Here is a 21,817-nt window from a genome sequence, read left to right as displayed (position 1 = left end):
AGGAGTCCCAAAACTAAACTTAGTCTGTTGTCCAGACCAGGAGTTGAGTGACTAATTCAGAGGTGCACAAAGTTCCTTGCTATTTTCCCAGAGACTCTGGTTAACTTGAGTGATCTACATCTCCGGAGTTCAGAAAGCAACTCCATTCGTTGCTTCCGGGTGGCAGCCATCTCTTTCCTCTTTTCTCTGGAACATTATTTTTAATGCTATTTTTTATTTCCCTTTTTTAAGTAGTTGTACAGAGGAATTGCCATTTGTTTATTTGTTTTGTTTTTGTCTACCACTTGAGTCACAGCGCCACCTCTGTCCATTTTCTATATATGTGGTGCTGAGGAATCGAACCCAGGGCTTCATGTATAGGAGGCAAGCACTCTTGCCACTAGGCCATATTCCCAGCCCCTCCGGAACACTCTTGTCTTTGGCTGTCCTCTGTCCTAGAGACCGAAGATGCTGGTCCAGAAGCAGAATTTTCCAGAGCACCCCCTCATTAGCTGCTGCTCTCTGTTAGTACCTGTGTTTCCTTTGACTCCCCTGGCTGCCCCGCCTCCTGGGGGGCCTTCTCTGCAGGCGGGAGGGGGTGAAGAGTCTGGAAAGGATGTACGTAGCAGCTCTCCTAGTCCATTTGTTCCTAAGGATGAAGATGCTTAAGTGGCCGTCTGGGACCAGTGCCGGGTTCCGGAGGGTTCGACTTGCATAAGTGTGGTATACTGCATGTGAGCAACACGTGTTCATGTGTATACACGTGTGATGTGTGTGCACTCTGGGCGTGCATGTGTATACATGTGTGGGAAGTGTGTGTGTGTGCACACAGAGATTACTGCTATTGATGTTTTGACTAGGCTTTTGGCTTTCTATACTTTTTGTGTGTGTGCCAGTTCTGGGACTTGAACTCAGGACCTGAGCTCTGTCCCTTAGCTTTTTCACTCAAGGCTGGTGTTCCACCACTTGAGTCCCATCTCCACCTCTGGCTTTGTGGTGGTTAACTGGAGATACGAATCCCATGGGCTTCCCTGGCTTTGAACTCGAGTCCTCAGGTCTTCGTCTCCCGAGTAGCTAGGATTACAGGCATGAGCCACCTTGCCTGGTTCTGTCTCACTATACTTGATTTTAAATTTGTGGCCATGGTTCATGTAATAAAATTTTATTTGTTTAATATTTCCTACGGATCTGTTATAGTCTCACTTCCTCCATTATGCTGGGTAATTCTCCTCGGTTCACCTTTTTATTTCCTTATTTCAGAAACATAAGTTGGGTGTCTCCTATTTGGTGCTTATGCCCAGTAGTTGTTAAATATTTGTGTATACAGAGACTTTCCTAAAAGCAAATTGTGTCCTACAAATGGGTTTTCCAAGATCAAGTGGTACGAAGATCTGTACAATCCTGTTATGGGTGTCCAGTTGCTTTCTGATTCGATGGTCAGGATTTGCACTCAGCACAAGGCCCTGAGTTCCATCTTATCTCCGCTCCTTCGGAATGGAGAACTATCCGTAAATGGGACCAGCCAGCCCACCTGGGGCTTGTCAACTCAGTGTAGGAGAATTCGTGTTTCTTTCAAGTCTGTGAGCGCCTTTGGATTTTGAAGTCAAAGGATTCTCAATAATGTATATTCAGGTGTTAATGATGACGTGAAATTGACATGGGCATTATTTTGGGGGTTCTTTGATTTCTTTAGAAGAAAGGCGGTTTTCGTTTTCCCTACAACCTTGATGTGATTCGGTTCTACAATATCAATCATGAATGAGCGAGTCTGTAAAAAAACACAAAAAACAACCAAGCCATTGAGAGTGCTGATCCCACTAGGGCTCAGCCTGTCCCCCGCCCCCCCCCCCCCCAGGTGACTGGAACGCATGCTTCCTTAGCGCCTGCAGCTCAAGGCTGGCCCTCTGCCGCGCGCTTGGGCGCCACCTGCTCTTGTGGCTGTTGGCTGGTTAGAGGGGGGTCGGCGGGCAGAGGGAGCTGCCCAGGCTGGCTTTGCATCGTCAGCTCCGGATCTCAGCCACCTGAGCTCTCAGCCGGGATTCAGGGCTGAGCCACCGTGCCCGGCCCTCGTGATTCTTCACTAGCTGCAGAACGTGGGGTAAAGCGCGACAGGTAGCTCTTTGCGGAGCTTCTGAATGACAAAAAAAACCCAAACCCCAAACCCCAAGGAACAGTGCCCAGGCAGTTCAAGCCCCAGTATCAGCACTAAAAACAAAGTTACCTTAGTGGAATATCAGCATCTAGATAAACAGAAGGAAAACGGGGTTGATTCACGTATCATTAGCTTTCCCAGATATTCCAGAGGAATATTATCTTACCCGCCCCCCTTACTTTGCCTTCTTATTTTCTTGCAAATGAGAGAAAATCGCACCTCGTCCTCGCTGCTCTCCAGTAGGTGTTTCAGGAGTGCATCGCCTCCACCCTCCACCTTCTGGTGGTGGTGTGTCTGCTCTCCGGGTGCTCTCCGGGTGAGAGAACAGGCCGAGGACTCGGCCGGGGGGGGGGGGGGGGGGGGCGACGCCTCGAACTGCCCCGCCTGGCTGGAGTTTGAGGCCTGAGCGGCCCGCTGGGTGATGGTGACGGCCCCCAGTGCCTTGCGCTCTTCCCCTGCGCTGCAGACGGGGCAGGCCTCCTGGTGACCATGTTTCTTCACATTCTGGAGTTCTCCCTGTCTGTGGCTGACTGGTGGATGATGGATCGCCTGTCTGTCCACTTTAAAGGACGGTTCTCCCTGGAACTGCTAGCCAGCAGCGTCATTTCCTCCTTCAGGGCCATGCGAGGCTCTCTACTCCAGGGCCAAGCTGGGGCTGCGCCCCACCTCCGGTCCCGGAGACCAGGAAGGGGCGTGGCCACCCCTGTCCCCACCGGGTCACAGTCACTCCCACCACAGGAAAAGGCACGGAGAAGAAGAAATAAGCCAACCAGGAATCTGTGGCTCATACCTACCGTCCAACTTAGGAGGCCAAGATCTGGAAGACCACAGTTCGAGGCGAGAGGGAGAGAGAGAGAGAATCATAAGAGATAATAAATAAGTCATAATACTTCCACCACAATGTAGCCACTATTAATAGATATCTATGTATGAATAGATCGATAGAGGTAGATGTGAACGATTCATAGGGATGTATATGTGAGCGTACATATTCAAATGATTATTTTATAAGATAGGGTCAAGATTCCTTGTGAACCTTTTCACTCACTATGTTTTAATTTCCCCCAACATGAGTGACAGTTCCTTATTTTATTTTTCAAACAGCTAGAACTGATTTAACACAGATGCACAGCCAACTGTTTTTCAGTGTGCCCTTGAGGGTGATCAGACTGTGTCAAATGATTAAATTCAAAATCTGCTAAGCTACCTGTCGCCTGGGAAAGTAGAGCTACGCCTCCAGTGTCCTCCTTCCTTCTGCTGCTCAAGGGCTTTTCTGCCGGGGCTGGCTTCCAACTGAATAGCTAGAATGAAAGGCATGGGCCTGGCATGCTCTTTCATTTTACAGTGTTCCAAACAAATGAAAGGCGGCACAGCTGTAGATTTTTCGAGCAGGTGAGTTCTTCAGCGTTGCCTCGATGGTCAGAGATATCTTAAGATCTTTCTTGGAAGGATGTGAAGGACCTTCGTAATCATTGATTTATAGATGCCCTGAGGGGTTGCTAGGATCAGCAGCAATTGTACAAAACGCTCTGCCGTGTCCTTGCCTGAAATATAATACATGACCGAGGTGGACTGGCTGGCTCCTCCCCTCACATTCTAGAGCCTTCAGAGCTGCAGAGGAAATAGTCAAAGCGTCTTAGAGTGTTTTCTCCTCTGGCTGTTTCCATCGCTGTTTAGATATTTAAATCACATTTCCTCAGCCTGGTACACAACTAGCCATATTCGAGGAGAAAGCACTCCTAGATAATTTAGCCTGATCTCTCTACGTGATTAGTTAACAAACTCAGCACTGGTTTTGGGTTTTTGTTTTTGCCAGGAGTGGGGCTTGAACTGTCTGGGTCTGGGCGCTGTCCCGGAGCCTCTTGGTGCCTAGACCAGCGCTCCGCTTCTGGCCTTTTCTGAGTAATTTCCTGGAGATGAGAGTCTCACAGACTTTCCTGCCCGGCTGGCTCTGGACCGCGATCCTCAGGTCTCAGCCTGCCGAGTAGCGGGGTCACAGGCCTGAGCCTCCGGCGCCCGGCCAACCGAGCACCTTTTTATTTTTACTGCGTTCTTTTTTACATGATTCCTCAGTGAACTTTGGTGGGGGGTTTGGGATGTAAATTTGGGGATCATTCTATTAGTCCATTCCCCATGGCTGTCGCAAGATGCCCGCAGCTGGGTAATACAGAAAGAAGAGGTGCTTATTTAGTTCTGGACGTCGCTTGCGCGGTGCCTGCCTCTGCTGACTTTGGGGGTGGCCTGGGCCGGCACATCCGGAGGACCGGCTCTGGGGAGAGTGAAAGGTCACGCAAGGTCACGCTCCCCGTTGGGAAGCGGAAGAGCGAGGTGGCTCCTCTTACTTTTACTCTGAGAACCAGTTCAGTCCCTCGGAAGAGCTGAGTCCTTTCCCGCGGCCACGCCCCATCCACGTAACCACCTCTGCCTTCTCAGCAGTGCCTGGCGGAGGAAGAAGCTTCCAGAATGTGACGCCGTCCTTAGGATTCTGATTAAAAGCCGACGATCACTCTTCTCTAGGGCAAAAGTAGAACCGGACGTGAGAACCGAGCTCCCCGGTGAACTGCAGAGCCCGAGGGGCGCGGAGCGGGGGGGAGGGGGGGCTCCCCAGTGGAGGGCAGGGACGTGAGCGTGCGTGTGGCGATGGAACACCCAGGACCCCCTAATATCACCGATACCATGCTATACCCTGCTTAGTACAGCACCAGCCGGGACTGACCTGCCAGCAAGCTGTCCCTTGAAATTTCACGAGGAAAACGAAGGGTCATTTTTCTCCCATCCTTTCCTACACTGTATTGGAACCTGAGGAAGGCCACGTGTCCTCCCTACACGCCCCACGTCAGCCGGCTTCCTCTCCGTGGTGCTCAGTCAGCAAAGCAAAGGTCGTTTCGAGGTCGTCGAGGAGAGTTTGTCTCCAGAATCTCAGTATAGAATCAGACCTCTCTCTCTCTCTCTCTCTCTCTGGGCAGATTGTTTGTTTTAAAGCTATTGATAGCTAATGTGGGGCTGATGAATCAATGCATGAATATTCAAGCAGCTGGCGGCTGCCAGTGTCAGCCACCCCCCCCCCCATGTGTCCGCGAAGGTCGGGCACACGGTGGCTGTTGAGCTTCGTGCCGGCTTGCGGTCTTTTCCTCCCGCTGGCGGGTGTTGGAGTTCCACAGCCCGGAAGCTCTGGGAAGGAGCCGGGAACGGCCGAGTCTAGCCCCGTAGGGTCTGGATTTGTGCCATAGAGTGAAGATGGGGCGCGGAGAACGGGCGTCTCCGCTTTGGGGAGCTCCGGAGACATCCGCGCAGAGTTCCTCGGTCCCTCCGTCTCTGGGGAGCAGCACAGAACCATGGCACACCTGCCACGTTCAAGCACAAGCGGGTCTGCTGTGACTGCCCTCATAGCTCAGACCTACGACAAAGGGGCGCTTCCCGTCTTCTCACTCTGGGGACTCTCCGGGGCCCGGGACTTCACTGTAGGCCATGCTGGCCTTAGCTGTTGGGGTGATTACGTTCTGAGCTGCTCCACAAAGGGAGGTGCCAGTCAGCGATAACCCTGACCTCATACCCCAAAGCACGGTTCCTGGATGGGTGGGGGAAAGACAGCCAGGAGTTCCAGACGAGTTCCCGGGTCTGTGATCAAGTCGGCCATGGTGGGAACCTAGGAGTCGCCCCCGATTCTTAGGCTGAAAACAGATAGCACAAGTCGTCTCGTGGGGTCTGCGGGAGTCTTGAATGAGATCGAAGGTGTGAAACTGTGACCCGATCGCTCAGGTTTGGGGCCGTAATTAATAGAGACTATAACAAACCTAGCATCTGTCAACTGTCGCTGCTAGAAAGTTCATCCTAAAACTTGAGTCCTTCTTGAGGTCCTTGCTTCCTGGAGCAGCGAGTGTGTTTACACCCCCGCCTTCACCTGTCCACAAAGGCGGAAGATACCAACTGGCACAATCACGGCAGTGTCTCATGCCGGAGCTGGAGACACACGAGACCGTGGCGTCTGCCTGTCTCTCTGCACGGTGCTTTTGACCGTAGAACTCCTTGCTGTTTTTGTGCCAGTACTGGGGCCTAAACTCACAACCTTGATGTCTCGCTTGGCTTTTTTTGCTCAAGGCTGGTGCTCTACCACTGGAGCCACAACTCCGCTTCTGCCTTTTTGGTCGTTAATCGGACATAAGGGTCCCACGGACTTGCCTGTCCGTGCTGGCTTTGAACTTCCATCTTCAGATCTCCGGAGTAGTTAGGATTCAGGTGACCAGTGCCCAGCTTGACTTTAGAACTCTTAAGGTGTGTGTGTGCACGTGCACACACGCACGCGTGCAAGCCTGCCTGCCTGTCTCTCTGAAGTTACTTGTTCACAGATATCTGCAAAGCTCAGCCCTCTGTTACCTTGACTAAATCATCCTATAAGTATTGAAACGTAATTGTGCTCCCCTCGTGTGTGGATGGCGTGTGTAAGTCCTAAGGCGCTGGGGAGCCGGTGATGGAGTTCACAGTAATTGTGGCCGAGCTGGCAGCCCCACGATGGGTGACAGCAAGGTGACAGCAGTAGCAGAGTGCCCGCGTGAGCACCTGTGTGGAAGGCCGCCTGGCCCCGCTGGGCGGCAGGGAAGGAGTTAGAGTGCTCCTTGCCCTGCAGGCCTTCCGTCCTCATCTCCAGTAACGGTACCCACCTCCAAGGAGTGTCCTGAGGGCTGACCGGAGGCCTGACCGCAAGCAAGCACAGGCTCGGTGTCTGCCCAATAAAAACCCATCACCTGGTGTGCCCCGACTTTAATCTCAAGCACAGATTTCCCCTTTCAAGAGCATTTTGCTCGGCTATAAAACGTACCTTATTGCTGGGCACTGGTGGCTCAGGCCTGGAATCCTGGCTACTCAGGAGGCTGAGATCTGAGAATTGTGGCTCCATGCTAGCTGTGCAGAAATTCCGTGATACACTTACATCCACTTAACCAGTGAGACGCTGGGAGTAGAGCCGTGGCTCAAATGGTTGGAGCACTAGCCTTGAACAAAAAAGCTCTGGGACCGCACCTAGGTCCTGAGTTCGAGCCCCAGCACACACACACACACACACACACACACACACACACACACACACACACACACACACACACACACACACACACACACACACACACACACACACACACCCCTTCCCTATGTTTGCTGAGCTTTCATGTTTGTTTGTACTTTCAGACGCTTTCCTGAGTCCGGGATCTCTCCCTTCTGGACATAACCCCCTGTGGGCGCTTGCTGGTTTTTGGACAGAGGCACCCAACATCATGGACCTGGTGGGGCTGCTCAAATCTCAGTTCCTGTGCCACCTGGTCTTCTGCTACGTGTTTATCGCCTCGGGGCTCATCGTCAACACCCTTCAGCTCTTTACCCTGGTCCTCTGGCCCATCGACAAGCAGCTCTTCCGGAAGATCAACTGCAGGCTGTCCTATTGCATCTCAAGCCGTAAGACCCCTTCGCTGTCCGCCCCCCCGGCCTGTGTCTCCGCTGTCGCTGGGGGTGCAGAGCGCCAGGCTCTCCTCCTGTCCTTGCCTTGCTTTGTCCTGGAAAGGTTCATTTTGTCTTCACTTTTCCAACCGCCGTCCCCCTCCCCCCCACTTTTCTTTTTGAGTAAGAAATGCCAGTCAGCCTAACGTTGACTAGCAAGAAGGGCATACTTCTCAGAAGCCATCGGTGTGAGTGGTTTCTTTGTCTTCCTTAGGGAACTAGCACGCAGCTCTGCCGTTGTGTGCAATGGGACTTTGTGTGTACGCACATAGAGACAGAATGTCTACACACTTCTTTTTGCCATGCTGGGGATGGAATATACGTATGCATCTTAAAACTAAGTAGCAATAGACCATAGGCTTTTCTTCCTTGCCTCTGTTTCCTCGTTGTTTCGTGTTTTAATGGTACTGTTTTGAACTCTGGACCTCTTGCTCGTTAGGCAGGTGCTGTACCCCTTGATCTGCGGATCAGCCCTTTGGCTTCTTTTAAACATCTTTTTATTATGAAGGTGATTGTATGTGCAGAGGGGTTACAGTTCCTTAAAGCTGGCTGTATCTTTTTAAAATAGAGTCTTGTGTTTACCTGGCCAACCTGTACTGCCATCCTCCTGTTTATGCTTCCTGAGCAGTTGAGATAACAGGCCCATAGCATCAAGTCCTGGCTTTTATTGGATAAGATTTTATTGGTCTCTAACTGCCATCTTCTCCAACTGTACCTCTGTAGTTAGGACTAAAGTCATCAGCTACCACACCTGACCTATTTCTTTGCTTTCTAACACAACTTTTTATTTTTGAAACAATTGTGGATTCATATGCAATGGCAAAAATCCATACAGGGAAATCCCTAGTACCCTTCAGCTACTTTCCCCCAGTGGTAACTTCTTACATAACCAGAGTTAGATATTCCAACCAGAGAATTGACGTGACTACAATACACTCACTCACCTTCACTTTGTAGGTGTATGTGTGCCTGTGCTAAGCTGTTTTAATTTGGCTGTCCTGGGTCTTAATTATTAAGAAGATAAATTGGTGTACTGGGACATGTAGAGATAGGTTTTCTTGTTGCTGTTGGTGAAGCAAATTAAGCGTCAAGCTGTTCTCAAAAGTAGGAAATGCACAGTAGAAAATGAACACTTGTATACATGGCTGTAAAACTATCAAAATATGAGCTCTTTCCAAGTGAGCAGTTTAATAATGTGTTACCTTAGATGATGGTGAGTGCAAAAATCTGTATGCTGTTTATAGTCATCCAAATGAGTTACTGTGTGCCTACCTAATGGGTTCTTTTTAAATTTTATTTATTCATTTATTTGGGATCTTGCTACATAGCCCAAGATGGCTTCGAACTCAAGATCCTCCTGCCTCAGCTTTCTGAGTGCTGGATTTATAGCATGGTCCGCCATACTTGAGTTTTACAGTTTCAGGTTTTAGTTAATATATAACAATTACTCATACCCATAGGTGTGATGTGACATGGATACGTACATACAACACGCAATTAATGACAGGTCAGAATAATTGTCATATCCATTACAAAATCCTCTCTCTGTAAACGAATGTTGTTTTTTTTGTTTGTTTGTTTTTGTTTTTGTTTGCCAGTCCTGGGGCTTGGACTCAGTGCTGGAGCACTGTTCCTGGCTTCCTTTTGCTCAAGGCTAGCACTCTGCCACTTGAGCCACAGCGCCCCTTCTGGCCATTTTCTGTATATGTGGTGCTGGGGAATGGAACCCAGGGCTTCATGTATAGGAGGCGAGCACTCTTGCCACTAGGCCACATTCCCAGCCTCTGGGAACGATTCTGAAAGACCTCCAAGGACTGCTGTGGTAGCAGCCCCTGGTGCCGCGGGAGTGGAGAGCTGATCTCGCTTCTGCAGCTGTGGCTCACTTTCCCACCTCCGGTTTGCCTTAGGGATCCTATCGAAAAGATCTTTGTGAAGAACAAGTCCCCTGCGGGTTCCCCCAGGCTTCTGTCTAGACATTTCATAGTTTCAGACCTTGCGGTCAGTCCTTGGATCCGTTTTGAGTTGAATTTCTCTCTGGTGAGCGATGGGGTCTAGTTTCTTTCTTCTCCACGGACAACTGGTTTTCCTAATCCCATTTGTTGAGAGGCCGGGCTTTTCACCAGTATTGGATTTGGTTTTGGACTCTGTCCTACGGTTCTATGTGTCTGTCTTTATGCCAGTACCATGCTGTTTGGATTCCTAGAGCTTGGTGGTAAGTTTTGAAGCCAGCTACTGTAAGGTTTGCTCCTTTGCTCATCGTTGCTTTGGCTGTGACAAGTCTGTTGTGCTTCCACACCAATCTTAGACGTGGGCTTTCTGTTTCCGTGACTCTGTGGATCACCTTGAATAGCACAGACATTTTAACAACTTCAGTTCTTTGAATCCATACACAGGGGAGGCCTTTCTATTTGTGTGCGTAGTGGGGTGTGTGGCCTTGTCTTTCTCAGGTTCTCTTTTTCCTGTGATGGTGCTGGGGCCCCAACTGGGGGCCTTGGGACAGGTAGGACGTCTCTGAACCACACCTTGAACTTCCCCTTTTAATTTGTTTTGCTAATGTCTTAAACAGTTTACATTGTAGAGATCTCCCACTTCCTTTATCCCTAGGTATTTTATAGGTATTATGGAAATGCTTTCTTGATTTCTTTCTCTGCAGTTCCATTACTGCTGTATAGACAGTGTTGCTGATTTTTGCATGTTGATCTTATATCCCGTAACTTTATTGAATTCGTTCATCAAGTCTAGCAGACTTTTAGTAGAGTCTTTCGGTTTTTCTATGTCTAACATCATGCCAGCCGCAAGCAAGGATAATTTGACTCCCTCCTCTCTTGGCGTAAGTAGCAGAGTGGAAGTGGACCTCCTTGTCTTGCATCTCAGAGTTTCTTTATCGTCATTGCACTTGGACTTCCTTTAAGGCAACGTGTTGTTTTCTCCTTTGGAGAGGTATGGCGTTTCCCTGGCGGGGTCCTGCTGCCTCGCCTTCCACGCTTCCGCGTCCCCGTGCTGCTCTTTGCATCCTGTACGCCCGCCGGCGTGGTGGGGTCGTCTTCCCAGGGCGGGCTCTCCTCCGGCCGCGCGGCGGGGCGCTGGCTTTGCCCCTGGGCGGCTGCAGTCGGGTGGCGTCTGGGCGGCTTCGTCACCGGCCGTGGGCATCGGCCATGGCGATGGGACTTGTGGGACTTCTCTGCTAGTCGAGACGCCGCTCCGCCACGCCGGCCCAGCAGGGAGGGGGCGTGGCATCGATGGGTCCAGATGGCCACTGTCCCCACCAGGGCGTGAGGACGCTCCTCAGGCCCGGGCCTCGGGATGCTGGTGGCGCTGCCGGGCTGCCCCAGGAAGGGCGGGTGTCCTCGTCACAGGCCAGCTGGGGGCGGGCAGGTGGGGCCGGCAGGACTGCGGCTCCTCCTGGGGCAAGTACCCACCGAAACCCCTCCTCCGTCCCCCCCCCACCCGTGGGGGCTGCACGGGGCTGCGTCGTGGTGTGGGACCGTGGCAGGGTCCCTCCGCTGGCCCGGTTGCTGGGACCCAGGGTGGGGGACCGTCACGGCGGTGCTTGCCAGGAGGAGTCCAGGCGGGGAGGGAGCGCAGCCTTTCTCGGGGCTCCAGCTTGGAAAGGCGGCACGGATGCTCTAGAAGTTCACGCACTCGTGAGGCTGCTGGGGCCCCCCACCTTTCCCCCGTGGGGTCAAGTCTCTCGTGCGTTGGGGACGGGGTCCACTGGAGAGATGAGGCGGTCAAGGTCACCGGCTCCATCCCCTTCCTGAAAGCTTGTCCCTCACCTCTAGTCTCTGCCCCGTGCCGTTGCTTCCAAGAAGAAATAATATGATTCGTGAGGCCCGGCGTGAGAATCTGTCTGGTACTGATCGTGGTGTTGTTACGAGGTGTGTCGACGTGAGAGTGTTTTGGATTAGAGCGCTTGTAACGTCCTAAGGCTGACTGAGAAATGGCAAAAAAACAAACAGACCACCCAACAAAACTTATAACCCATGTGCTGTGGCTCGTTGGGTGTAATTCAAGGCAGCACCGCACAATGCATTTTCTTAGCTGTGTGCGCTAGACGGGGTCTCCGGGATTCAGGTCTCTATGGGACAGCCCCGAAGTTTCCAGAGGCGGACAGAGAAAGCGGGAGATGGGCTGGAGCGGGAGCCCTATCTGGAGAGAGAAGAGTTTTCATAGTCAAAGAACAGGGGAGAGCCGGCCAAGCTTCGCATGGCGGATTTTAAATCATTTCTTCCACGCCAGCAGTAGGTTCCTCTCTAATCAGAATCAGATGTAACAAGACAATGTGACTTGCACTTGTATAGAAGCCTGTACTTCACATAATTTGCACGCACCGTGGGAGACTTCAGAATTGGAATTCTGGTGTGGGCTTAGCGTTTTCTTTTTTGGTGGTACCGAGGTTCGAACTCTGGTGCTCTGCCACCGAGTGATGGCTCCAAACATGCTTTTTGCTGGTTAATTTGTGACAGGGTCTCACTTTTTACCTGAACCGTGATCTGCCTGTGTTTCATCTCCCATCGCTGCTGGAATGGCAGCTGTGAACCACGGGGTCTGGCGTTCCTCCCTTGATAGAGAGTCTCATAGATCTTTCTGGAAACCCAATACTCCCAATAGCAACCCCCGGCCCCGATGACAAGCCTGTGCCACTGTGTTCGGGTATGGGTTGAGAAGGAGGTCCTGTGAACCTCACTGTTGGGTTGGCCTCGCCCATTCTCAGCCTCCCAAGTGGCTAGGATTCCAGTCATGAGCCGCCGGTACCCAGCTACAAGCCATGCTTTGAACGGATCAACAGGTTCAGAAACACGCGGAGGAATGAGTCTTGTGGTGATTCTCTGGCTGTGGTAGGTGATCTGAAGGCAAAGACCACACACACACGGTCATGAAGTCTGCTGAGTTTTCGTTTTCTATTCACCCACCCCTCTGCCGGGCAAGGTGACGTTCCGAGCAACCCTGAGCTCTGTGGCTGACCCTCGAATGCTTTCTAAGTACAAACCTCCCTGTGTATTGCTTCGGCTCCTAGTTATTGCTGGCAGAAAGAAAGGGGTTGTGTGTAACTCAACCATAATGAAAGCGAGGTGTGCTTTGAAGGCCGACTCTTGCTGAGTACTAGACTGTGAAGATCATTTTTTGTCTGAGTCCGAGAAGCCCGGGCCTGGCATGGGTCAGAAGATTCCAGGGCTCGTGGAGGTGGAAACCAGCCCCTTCTTCGTGTCATTTGTTCCAGTGCAATGTGTGTCGTGCCCAAAGGAACTGGAAGCAGAGATGTGGCCCTAGTAATAGAATGCAGTACTTGAGCAAAAAGCCAAAGGAGAGCATCAAGCCCAGAGCTGAAACCCCGGGCTGGCGCGTGCGTGCGCACACATGCCGACACACACACACCCATGCGCATGTGCAATTCTGTCCTCACGGCCTCTGACACCAGCACCTCTCCCGCCCTCCGTCCCTGAGGCGGCCAGCCCCCTCCCCGCGTCCTGCTGCTGCTCTCTCGGGGCCACGTCCACGGGCCGGCCGTGAGCGCTCTCCTGACACCGCCCGGGGCTCGTGTCCGTGGGCACGCGTGACCAACGTGGCCCTAGCATCGCCCAGAATCCACAGCCTGACTGAGGGGATTGGTCCGTCAGCCGCAGGGCGGGCGAGAAGACCGGGGTGAACTTCCCTTGTGCGTGTGTGCTGGGAGAGTCCTCCGCGGCCAGTCCCGACTCCGCCCCGGCAGGTGGCTGCTCCTCACCGGGTCTGCCTGCCAGCAGCTGCCGGCTCTTCCGCCCGCTCTCGACGACCTCGTGGTCCCAGCTCAGCCTGTCACAGGCCCAGCTCTGCCTCCCGGGGCTTCACGCCGCGTGGGCTGCCCACGCGGAGCCAGCCACAGACATGTCAGCGACTTTCCAGGTAGTTATCAAACACTGGCCTGACCAGCGCGCTAAGTTACACAGTAAACACGCACCCACTGAAGACCGCTCACCCCGGGAGCTGGGCAGGTGCTTCTCGTCGGGTCACGGAGGGGTGGTCCTGGGGCCGGTGCCCATGGCAAGCAGGGCGTCTGTCCCCCGAGGCGGGAGCAGTTATACCACGGAACGAAGCTGGGCTCCACATCAGGTCTCTCTCCTCCTCCCTCCCAGAGGGCTGTGGCTCGCACCGGGCTGCTTCTGGAATCATCTGTGTGGGTACGTGTCCAGACTGTCACGGAGCCTCGCAGAGGAGAGTGGGGGGCCGGCGGGGCCCAGAGATGACGGGGTGAGGGACAGGACAGAGCACACTCTGTGCTGGGCGAGGACGCCCTTGAGCACGCGGAGCCCAGTGGGCGGGTGGCACGTGGCGGTGGCGTGAGTGCCATCCTGTCCGGAATGGAATCTGAGCACTGAGGGGGCCGGCCAGGGCCGCCTGCCCTCCCGCACCCCGAGAGATGCGTGCTGTGGACACCGGCTTGAGGACCCGCGAGCCTGGGCCCGCAGCTGCTGAGAAGCAAGGGGCCCCGTTATCCATGGCCACCGCCGCGCGGCCCCCGCGTGGGGTCTGGGTTCTGCGGTGGAGACATCGCCAATGGTACTTGGCTCTGGAAATGTGACAGGCGTCTTTGTTGGCCGGTGACGAAGCCCTGTCCGGCGGCGAGGAGAGCGTGCGGCCGCTCCTGGCGTTGGCTCTGGCTGAATGGCTTTCTTGTTTGTTTTTTCTTTATCCCTGTCAACTGGCAGAGGAGCCCTGGACAGAGGCGGAGCGTGGCGAGCCTGGGGAGCCGGACGCCTCAGGGTCAGGGCTCCTGGGGCGGGCGGGGGGAGGGGGGGAGTGTGTGCCCGCCCTTTGTGGGAGGGCGGTGGGCGGTGTGCGGTGGGCGGTGTGCACTGACCTCGTGGAGCCTGAACTCCCGCTGGAGCTTGGGCTTCTGTCCGTGGTTCCTCCTTGAGAGGGAGGGAGCCAGTCCTCCAGGTGAGCCAATTCCTCCCTTTCCAGGAGTGGGCTGGACGCCAGGACACGTTTGAGGCCCCAAAAAGAGCTTGTTATGACTCATTCATTCATTCATTCATTCCTTTATTTTTCTTTTCTTTCATTGTCATTTTTTTGTTGCCTGTACTGGGGTTTGAACTGCAGGCTTGGACTCCGCCCCTTATTTTGTTCACTCAAGGTGCTCTACCACTTGAGCCATGGCTCCCCGACTAGCTTTTTGGTGGTTAGGTGGAGATGAGAGTCTTTTTCTGCTTGAGCCGCCCTTGAACAGCGGTCCTCAGATCTCAGCCTCCGGAGTGGCTGGGGTGCCAGGCAGCCAGCCGACTTATCAGGAGTGTGGAACACAGCGTTGGCTTATAATGCACGTCAAGGGAGATAGGCGTGCACCAGCCTTGTGGACCAGCCACGCCACGTGGAGCCTGCTGGCAGTGAACCGCGCCAGGCCCCCTGGCCCCTGTGCTCACAGGCAAGCGTGAGTTCTGCACACTCGGGAGCCGGAGGAGCGGAAAAGCAGCAGTGCACACACCGCAGGGGCTCGGGAGTCGTCAGGAACGTGGAAACATTTCCAACCCACGGAGAGGCGGGAACCCAATTCTAGACGACAGTTACAAACCAAACAAACGGTTAGCAATGCAGGGCTCTGTGTTATGTAGGAGTGGTTCAATAGGATGATTAGTGGATCTCGTCAAGTAGTGAACACTGCTGTATTCAGGAGAAGAAGGAACGTAGAACTCCGGTCTGCAGAAAGGAGACATCTGGATGGTGCCTTTGAGGCGATGTAAGTCAGCATTTAAAGTATTGTAGGAAAAGGACAGCCGGGGTCCTCAGTGAAGAAAAGGCGGTCAGGGCCACCTCTGGGACCCTTCTCTCGGTCCTAGAGAGAACAGAAAGCCGGTTGAGGATCGTGGCGTGGCACTGAACGGCTCCTTTTGCTGGCGAGCCGACGCTGGGGTTTGAGCTGGGGGCCTGCCTGGGCTCTATCTCTTGGCTTTGTCTTTAAAACAATATTTCTTTTAAAGGACATGTTCATAATTAAAAATTATTATTTATTCACTGTCACAATCCACACCACCCCGCAGAATGCAAAGTGTGAGGTGACAGAGCGTCGCATTGGCCTCCCTCCCCCTCTGCGTGAAAACGGTGCTGGTGTTTGGGGGAGTTTTCATTTTCCTGGTACCGAACGTTTCCCCCCGGTTGACTGTATGGGATTTAAAACGGTTACCACTGTAGAACTATGATAGCCTCGAAAAATTGAAGCAGATACGTGGGGATGTGGCTGAGGCAGCAAGCAAGACTGTGGAAGGAGGGGTTTCTCCACACACGTGACACGCAACGCACACCAAACTTGTAACACCCTCCGCCGCCGCGCTGGAGCTCTGTGTCCGCTCGGCCGCCCCCGTGGGAGACTCAGCGCAGGTGCGGCCAATGCCACGCTGCCCCGGGGCTGGGGCTGGCCGTGGGCCGCGAGCCTGGCCTGGCTGGTGTGCACAGGTCGGCCGGTCCTTCCTCCAGAGAGCGGGCGGGAAACCTCCGCGGTGGGTGGCGGGAAGGGTGTGGAGCAGAGGAGGCATTTGCGCTGCCCGTGATCACCGGTTTCCAGTCCACCGATCCCGTGGGTAGTTGAAGACGGCTGTCCGTTGTCACCTGCGTTTTAGCCAGGCCGTCCGTGGTGACCTGCAGTTCCTTGCGTAGCGACTGAAGATCTTTGTCATCTTCTAGACACGTTTTTGCTTCATTTTCACTGAACGCTAAGCGGCCGTTCTCTAATGCTGTCTGGTCTTTTTTTCTTCAGGGCCACCCACTGCCACACCTTAAGAGTTTCTAGGTTGTTCTTATGAAGATGGTGCGTAGAAGGGGTATAGTTATATACGTCAGGTCAATTACATTTCTTTTTGGACAGTGTCACTCTTTTCCCTTAGTTTTTTGTTCGAGACCAGTGCTACGCCACTCAAACTTCGGCTTGAGTTGTAGCTTTTTGCTGGTTACTTGGCGATAAGAGTCTCATGGATTTGCCTGCCTGGGCTGGCTTTGAACGGCAATGCTTGGCTCTCAGCCTCCCTGGCGGCTGGGATTCCAGGCCTGCCCGAGCCCGCCCCCCCCCCCCCCCCCAGCACCCAGCCTTCCCGCCTTCCCGCTGGCCTGATAATGAAGTCTTTGAGGCTTGCCTGAGACTTGAGATGGAACCGAGTGACGGTTCGAAGGGACCTGTATTCATTACCTGGCTTATGTAATTGTACTCCCTCTCTACATCATCTTTATAATAACAATAAAGTAAATACTAATTTGAGAGAGAGAGAGAGAGAGAAGAAATGGAAGTGTGGGCTTCCGGTAGAGCAAGCGTAGGACAGCCTAGAGGTGACTCGCTGGATGGTGTGCCTGCCCCCCCCCGCCCCCCCCCCCCCCCCGGCTTTCTTCAGTTCTGGCCTCAGCCGTGGAGTTTCCTGGTCTCCACCCGCCATCTGTGTGGGGGCCTTCTTTGATTCCATTCCTTCTCCCAGCAAACCTCTGTGGAGACTCTAGCCAAGCCACATACTTTTGGAGGAGCCAGGCAGACAGGCAAGGCTGCACTGAGGAGTTCAGTCCCTGCGGGGAAGCCCAGGCTGTGACCTCTGACCCCCCCAGGCACCTACCTGGGGTCGGGTGCCCCGAGTGGCCTCCAGATGTGGCTCGGCCCACTGGCCGCGGTTCCTCCCCAGCCCCGGCTCGAGGCACCACCCAGCCGCACAAGCAGACGGAAGAGGACAAAAAGCCCCTTGCTGCCTTTGGGAAAACGGTGCGTGCGTTTTGTTGTTCTGTTTGTGAAACCTTTTTCCAGCGAGGAGGCAAAGCTTGCCTCCTAAATGGGCCGCGTGATTGCCATTTCCTCCAGGCCTGAGAGCCACCCCAGCCGCGTATCAAACTTGAGACCGATCGGTGGACAGCTCACGGACTGGAGCCTAGTGGAAGAGGACGCCTCAAAACTGACCGGGGGGGGGGGCAGCAGTTTGGGGCTTTTTCCTTCTGTTTTCTTTCCTTTCCTACCCCTTTTTTCTTCTTTACTCGTTTGCGGGGATTTGTTGTTGTTGTTACTGTCTTCAGAGAACCCTTGATCCAAAGACATGCAGTAGGTATGTGCTATATTGAGCTTTATTAATGATGTGGCTGTGACAGGAATGAAAATAACTCCAGCCTGTTGTTGAAGTTGCCTGGTGTGTGTTTATTGAGTCTTAATAACCCAAAGATAGCCAGGGCACCTGTGGCTCCCAGCTGTTCTTCTGGCTGCCCGGAGGCCGAGATCTGAGGGTTGGAATTCAAAGCCCTCCTTCCCCAAGTCCCAGAGATTCTTATCTCTAACCAGCCACCAAAAGAAGCCAAAAGCAGAACTGTGGCGGACGTGGTAGAGCATTAGCCTTGAGCAAAAGGCCCTGAGTTCAAGCCCCAGGGACAGCAAAACAAACCCAAACCCCATGGACTTGATCCTTAGCTCTCAGCCTCCTGAGTAGCTAAGATGACCGGGGTGAGCCCCCAGTGCCTGGCTTCCAGGTTCTTAAGTTTGAGAATCTTTCCTAGTTTAGGAGTGACTCTTTTCCTTTTCTTCCTCTTCTTTTTTTTTTTTTTTTTAAACCACAACTGAGATTATTTTTATAGCTGACTCAGTAATAATTACAAAGCAGCACGTGGGGGCAGGGGGCGAGGAGTTGTTCAGAGCTCTGCTTCCCTTCAAGTGTACGGAGCTCGGGAAGGAGCTTCCTGCCTCCTTGCCCAGTGATATCAGTGTGCCACCATGCCTGGCACCAGGGACCACCTCCATTCTTTGAAGTTGAGGTTTTTCTTTTTTGCTGCCGCTGCTGACATCTTTGATTGGCATTCTGTTTGCCTTTTAAGATTTAATTAGCATTTGTAAAATTAAGGGAAATTAAACTTAATCATGAGATAATGAGAATGAGTGCTGTTTCTAGATAATTGTCTGGAGCTGGAAGATAAACGTGACTGAAAAGCCAGATTGGGGTGGGAAATTTAAGTAAGAACTGAAGTATTTACATTCAAGTACTTCAGCCAGTTAAACATTTGGTTCTCTCTGGGAGATGGTGCTCACGCCTGTAATCCTAGCTACTCAGGAGGCTGAGGTCTGAGTGTGGTTCAAAGTCGGTCTGGGCAGGAAAGTTCATGAGACTCTTATTGCCCATTAACCACCCAGAAGCTGGCCATGGAGCTTGGCTCCAGTGCTAGAGCGCTAGCCTTGAACGAAAAAGCCAAGGGACAATGCCCAGGCCCTGAGTTCAAGACCCAGGACAGGCACAAAAAAGAAAGGTCTAGGAATAGTAACTAGAGGCATTCATCATTGTTAAACCAAGGAAATAACAAATCACTGGACTGATAGAAGGACATTGGGAAAATGCAATTGAAATAGCCAAAATTTTATCCAGACTGATTCAAGACCGTCTCTCCAGATTTCAGAGGCGTTTAATTTCTGCTTTACATTTATCTAGAAGCTAAGACAAAATGATGGATAAAGGGAAAATCTCCATCATGTACATTTACTAATGTGAAGGGTCAGTATATTTCACTCTCTGAATACAACTGAGGGGGAAAAATCAACTTTAAACATCTTCCTTCCTTGTATTTAGAACTGAGAAGGTCAAATGTGCACAAGAAGTTGTAATAACCGACACTCAGCCATCATCCTGTCTCTCTGGCTTTGAGTTCAGCCTCACTTTTCCCATCATTATTACTGTGTATGTTAATGGCATGTAGTGTGTGTGTGTGTGTGTGTGTGTGTGTGTGTGTGTGTGTGTGTGTGTATACAGCAGCAAGAGTCCCTGATAAAAATGCCCTTTGTGTCAAATTAGGGCAAAGGCAGGGCAGGGTTAAAAATAAAACAGCCAGCCCCTGGTGGCTGACCCCTGTCATCCTAGCTATCAGGAGGCTGGGATCTGAGGGTTGTGGTTCAAAGCCAGCCCAGGCACAACAGTCCAAGAGACTCTTCTCTCCAATTAACCACCAACAAGCCAGAAAGGGCGATATGGCTCAAGTCAGTGATGGGTCCCCAGCCTTGAGTGGGAAGAGTCTAGTATGAGGCCATGAGTTCAAGCCTCAGTACCAATGCACGCACGCACGCACGTGCGCACACACACACACACACACGTTGTTGAGCACGGGTCACAGGCCAAAGACTATGCTCACTGATGGCCTTATATCAATGAGTAGATACAGCCTAACATTCTAGAAACTCCCAGCCGGATAATGAATCGAGAGAGAGAGAGAGAGAGAGAGAGAGAGAGAGAGAGAGAGAGGCTAGAAGATGACCATAACGAGAACAGGTTGGGGTTCCGGAGTGCCATGGGTCCTGTAGGTGGGCAGCCTGTCGGGGCTCCGTGGGCACAGCTCATGGCCACCCCAGGGCGCCCCACTTTCCCGCGGGAAGCTCGGGGAATGTGCGCTCCTGCCCGGGGATCTTGGGGAGTCCGGCTGCTCCGGCTCTCCCCGGCCGCCTCCCGCCACGGCCGCGCGCCTCGTGTAAATCGTGTAAGTCCTCGCGTGACTCGAGCGGCCCCTGCCGGCTTTCCCCCTTCCTCTCCCACCGTTCCCTCCACTTCTTCCGGGGGAAGCCAGCTGCCTGGACCTTCACTGAGCAGAGCGCCCCGAGTTGTCAGGCTTTGCAAGGACACATGGAGAGCACAGCTCTCGCTGCCTGCCTCAGCCGCCCCTAAGTGATATCTTAACTGCACCCCCCGCCTCAGGACACCCCAGCCCAGAACCCAGGCCGAAGCTGGGTCTGTCTGAGTTACTGACCTGACATGCTGGCAGAAGTGCGTGCGTGTGTGCATATGTATGTCTGTGTGTGCGCGCTCACGCATGCACGCGTGGCTACATCAAGGCTTAACTCAGGGCTTGGGCCCAGGGCCTCAACGTTTTCTCTCAAGGAGCCATGCCTCCACTTCCAGCTTTTTGCTGGTGAACTGCAGATAGGAGTTTCAGGCACTGGGCTGGCCTCAAACCACGATCCTCAGCCTCCCGAATAGCTAGGCTTGCAGGCAGGCCTGAGCACCCAGCCCCCGACTAGCTATTCCACCAGTGCCTAGTGGCCAGCATCTCGTTAACTAGCCAGGGAGCGAGCCTTCCTCCTGGATGGGCCCCTTCCGTGTGGGGGTGCTTGTCCCCCAAGCCTGGCTGCCCACTGGCCTCGTGAGGATGGAGCTAGATCCTAGGACTGCCCCCTGGACAGGGCTCCCTACCCCAGCAGGACCACGTGGCGGGGCAAGTCAGATGACGGCCCTGGAAACCAGACACGACCAATGAGAGAAACAGGAAAAACAACACCTCTCTCCTGGTTTTTATAAATGACTCTCATTTTTCTGTGTTCTATTTTTAACTGAAGGGCTCTTGGAGTAAAAATAAGACCTAGAGAAAGTCAATTGGTTCCTGTAATTTCCTCTTCTTGGAGTACTTGAACATCTCCCTCGGGATGACGCTCATTAGTCCAGCCCCAAGGGAGCCTGTCATTTGTCATCGATGACTTCTTCAACCTTCCGATCTGATTAGGCCCCGAATTACAGTCTGCCTGGCCAAGCTCCAGTCCCTGCCCCCCCATTCCCACTCCCCCCCCCCACCCCCTGGCTCATTTTCTCTAGGAAAGACCTGAGTCTCCCCGCTTGGTTTAGGCTCCCCCACCCCGTCCCGCCACCTCGGGCTAAGCTGCTGTCCCAGCAGGGTGTCGGGCAGTTGCTAATGGAGGTGAGGAGGGGTGGGGGGACCATGGGACCATTGAAGTCACCCCAGTTCACTTGTGGGTCCCGGCCAGGAGCCAAGCCGTAGCCCAGCCTGCGCGCGTGAGTCCGGACAGAGAAGACGCGTTGTTGCCCAGTAGAGCAGCTCCTCAGAAACCAGAATGGTGGGGTCGTGGCGTGCTCCGTGGCCTCCGTGTCTCCAGGAGCAGCTGGGACCTGAGCAGAGGCTCTCTCGGTCCCGGCTCTTTATCAGGGGCGGGGAGGAGGCCGCGGCCTGCGGGCCCCGTGGACCGTTTGAGGTCCCTCGCGCCAAGGCCGGCTCTGTGGGACGCGGGCGGGGAGATGCGCCCCGGGCCGGCTTTCCGCAGATAATTAGGACCTCACCGCTGCTTTCTGGAGATAAAGTGGCCTCTTATTTCAGATAAACCTGCCTGAGTGCAGACACCCAGCCATTCACTGGGTCTCTCCGCTGTGTTCTGGCTTGTGAATCCCCTTCTTGGAGTCGGTGGCATGTGGGCTTGAGGTGTTAATAACGCTCATTTCTGGGCTCGGTGTG

General features: G+C 53.3%; 1 protein-coding gene across 1 annotated transcript in view; it reads left to right on the top strand.

Moving 5' to 3' along the window:
- The window catches only part of Agpat4 (1-acylglycerol-3-phosphate O-acyltransferase 4), a 76,584-nt gene that overhangs the window by 23,456 nt on the left and 31,311 nt on the right, over window positions 1–21,817 (top strand). The window contains exon 2 of the mRNA XM_048354409.1: window positions 7,313–7,576. Coding sequence (XP_048210366.1) covers window positions 7,399–7,576 — 178 coding nt within the window. The 5' untranslated portion in view covers window positions 7,313–7,398. The remainder of the gene's footprint in view (window positions 1–7,312; window positions 7,577–21,817) is intronic.

The sequence above is a fragment of the Perognathus longimembris genome, chromosome 9 (genome assembly GCF_023159225.1).
Source record: "Perognathus longimembris pacificus isolate PPM17 chromosome 9, ASM2315922v1, whole genome shotgun sequence".
Lineage (NCBI taxonomy): Eukaryota > Metazoa > Chordata > Mammalia > Rodentia > Heteromyidae > Perognathus > Perognathus longimembris.
Note: the sequence above shows the minus strand (reverse complement) of the source record. Positions and strands in the feature narration are given on the sequence as shown.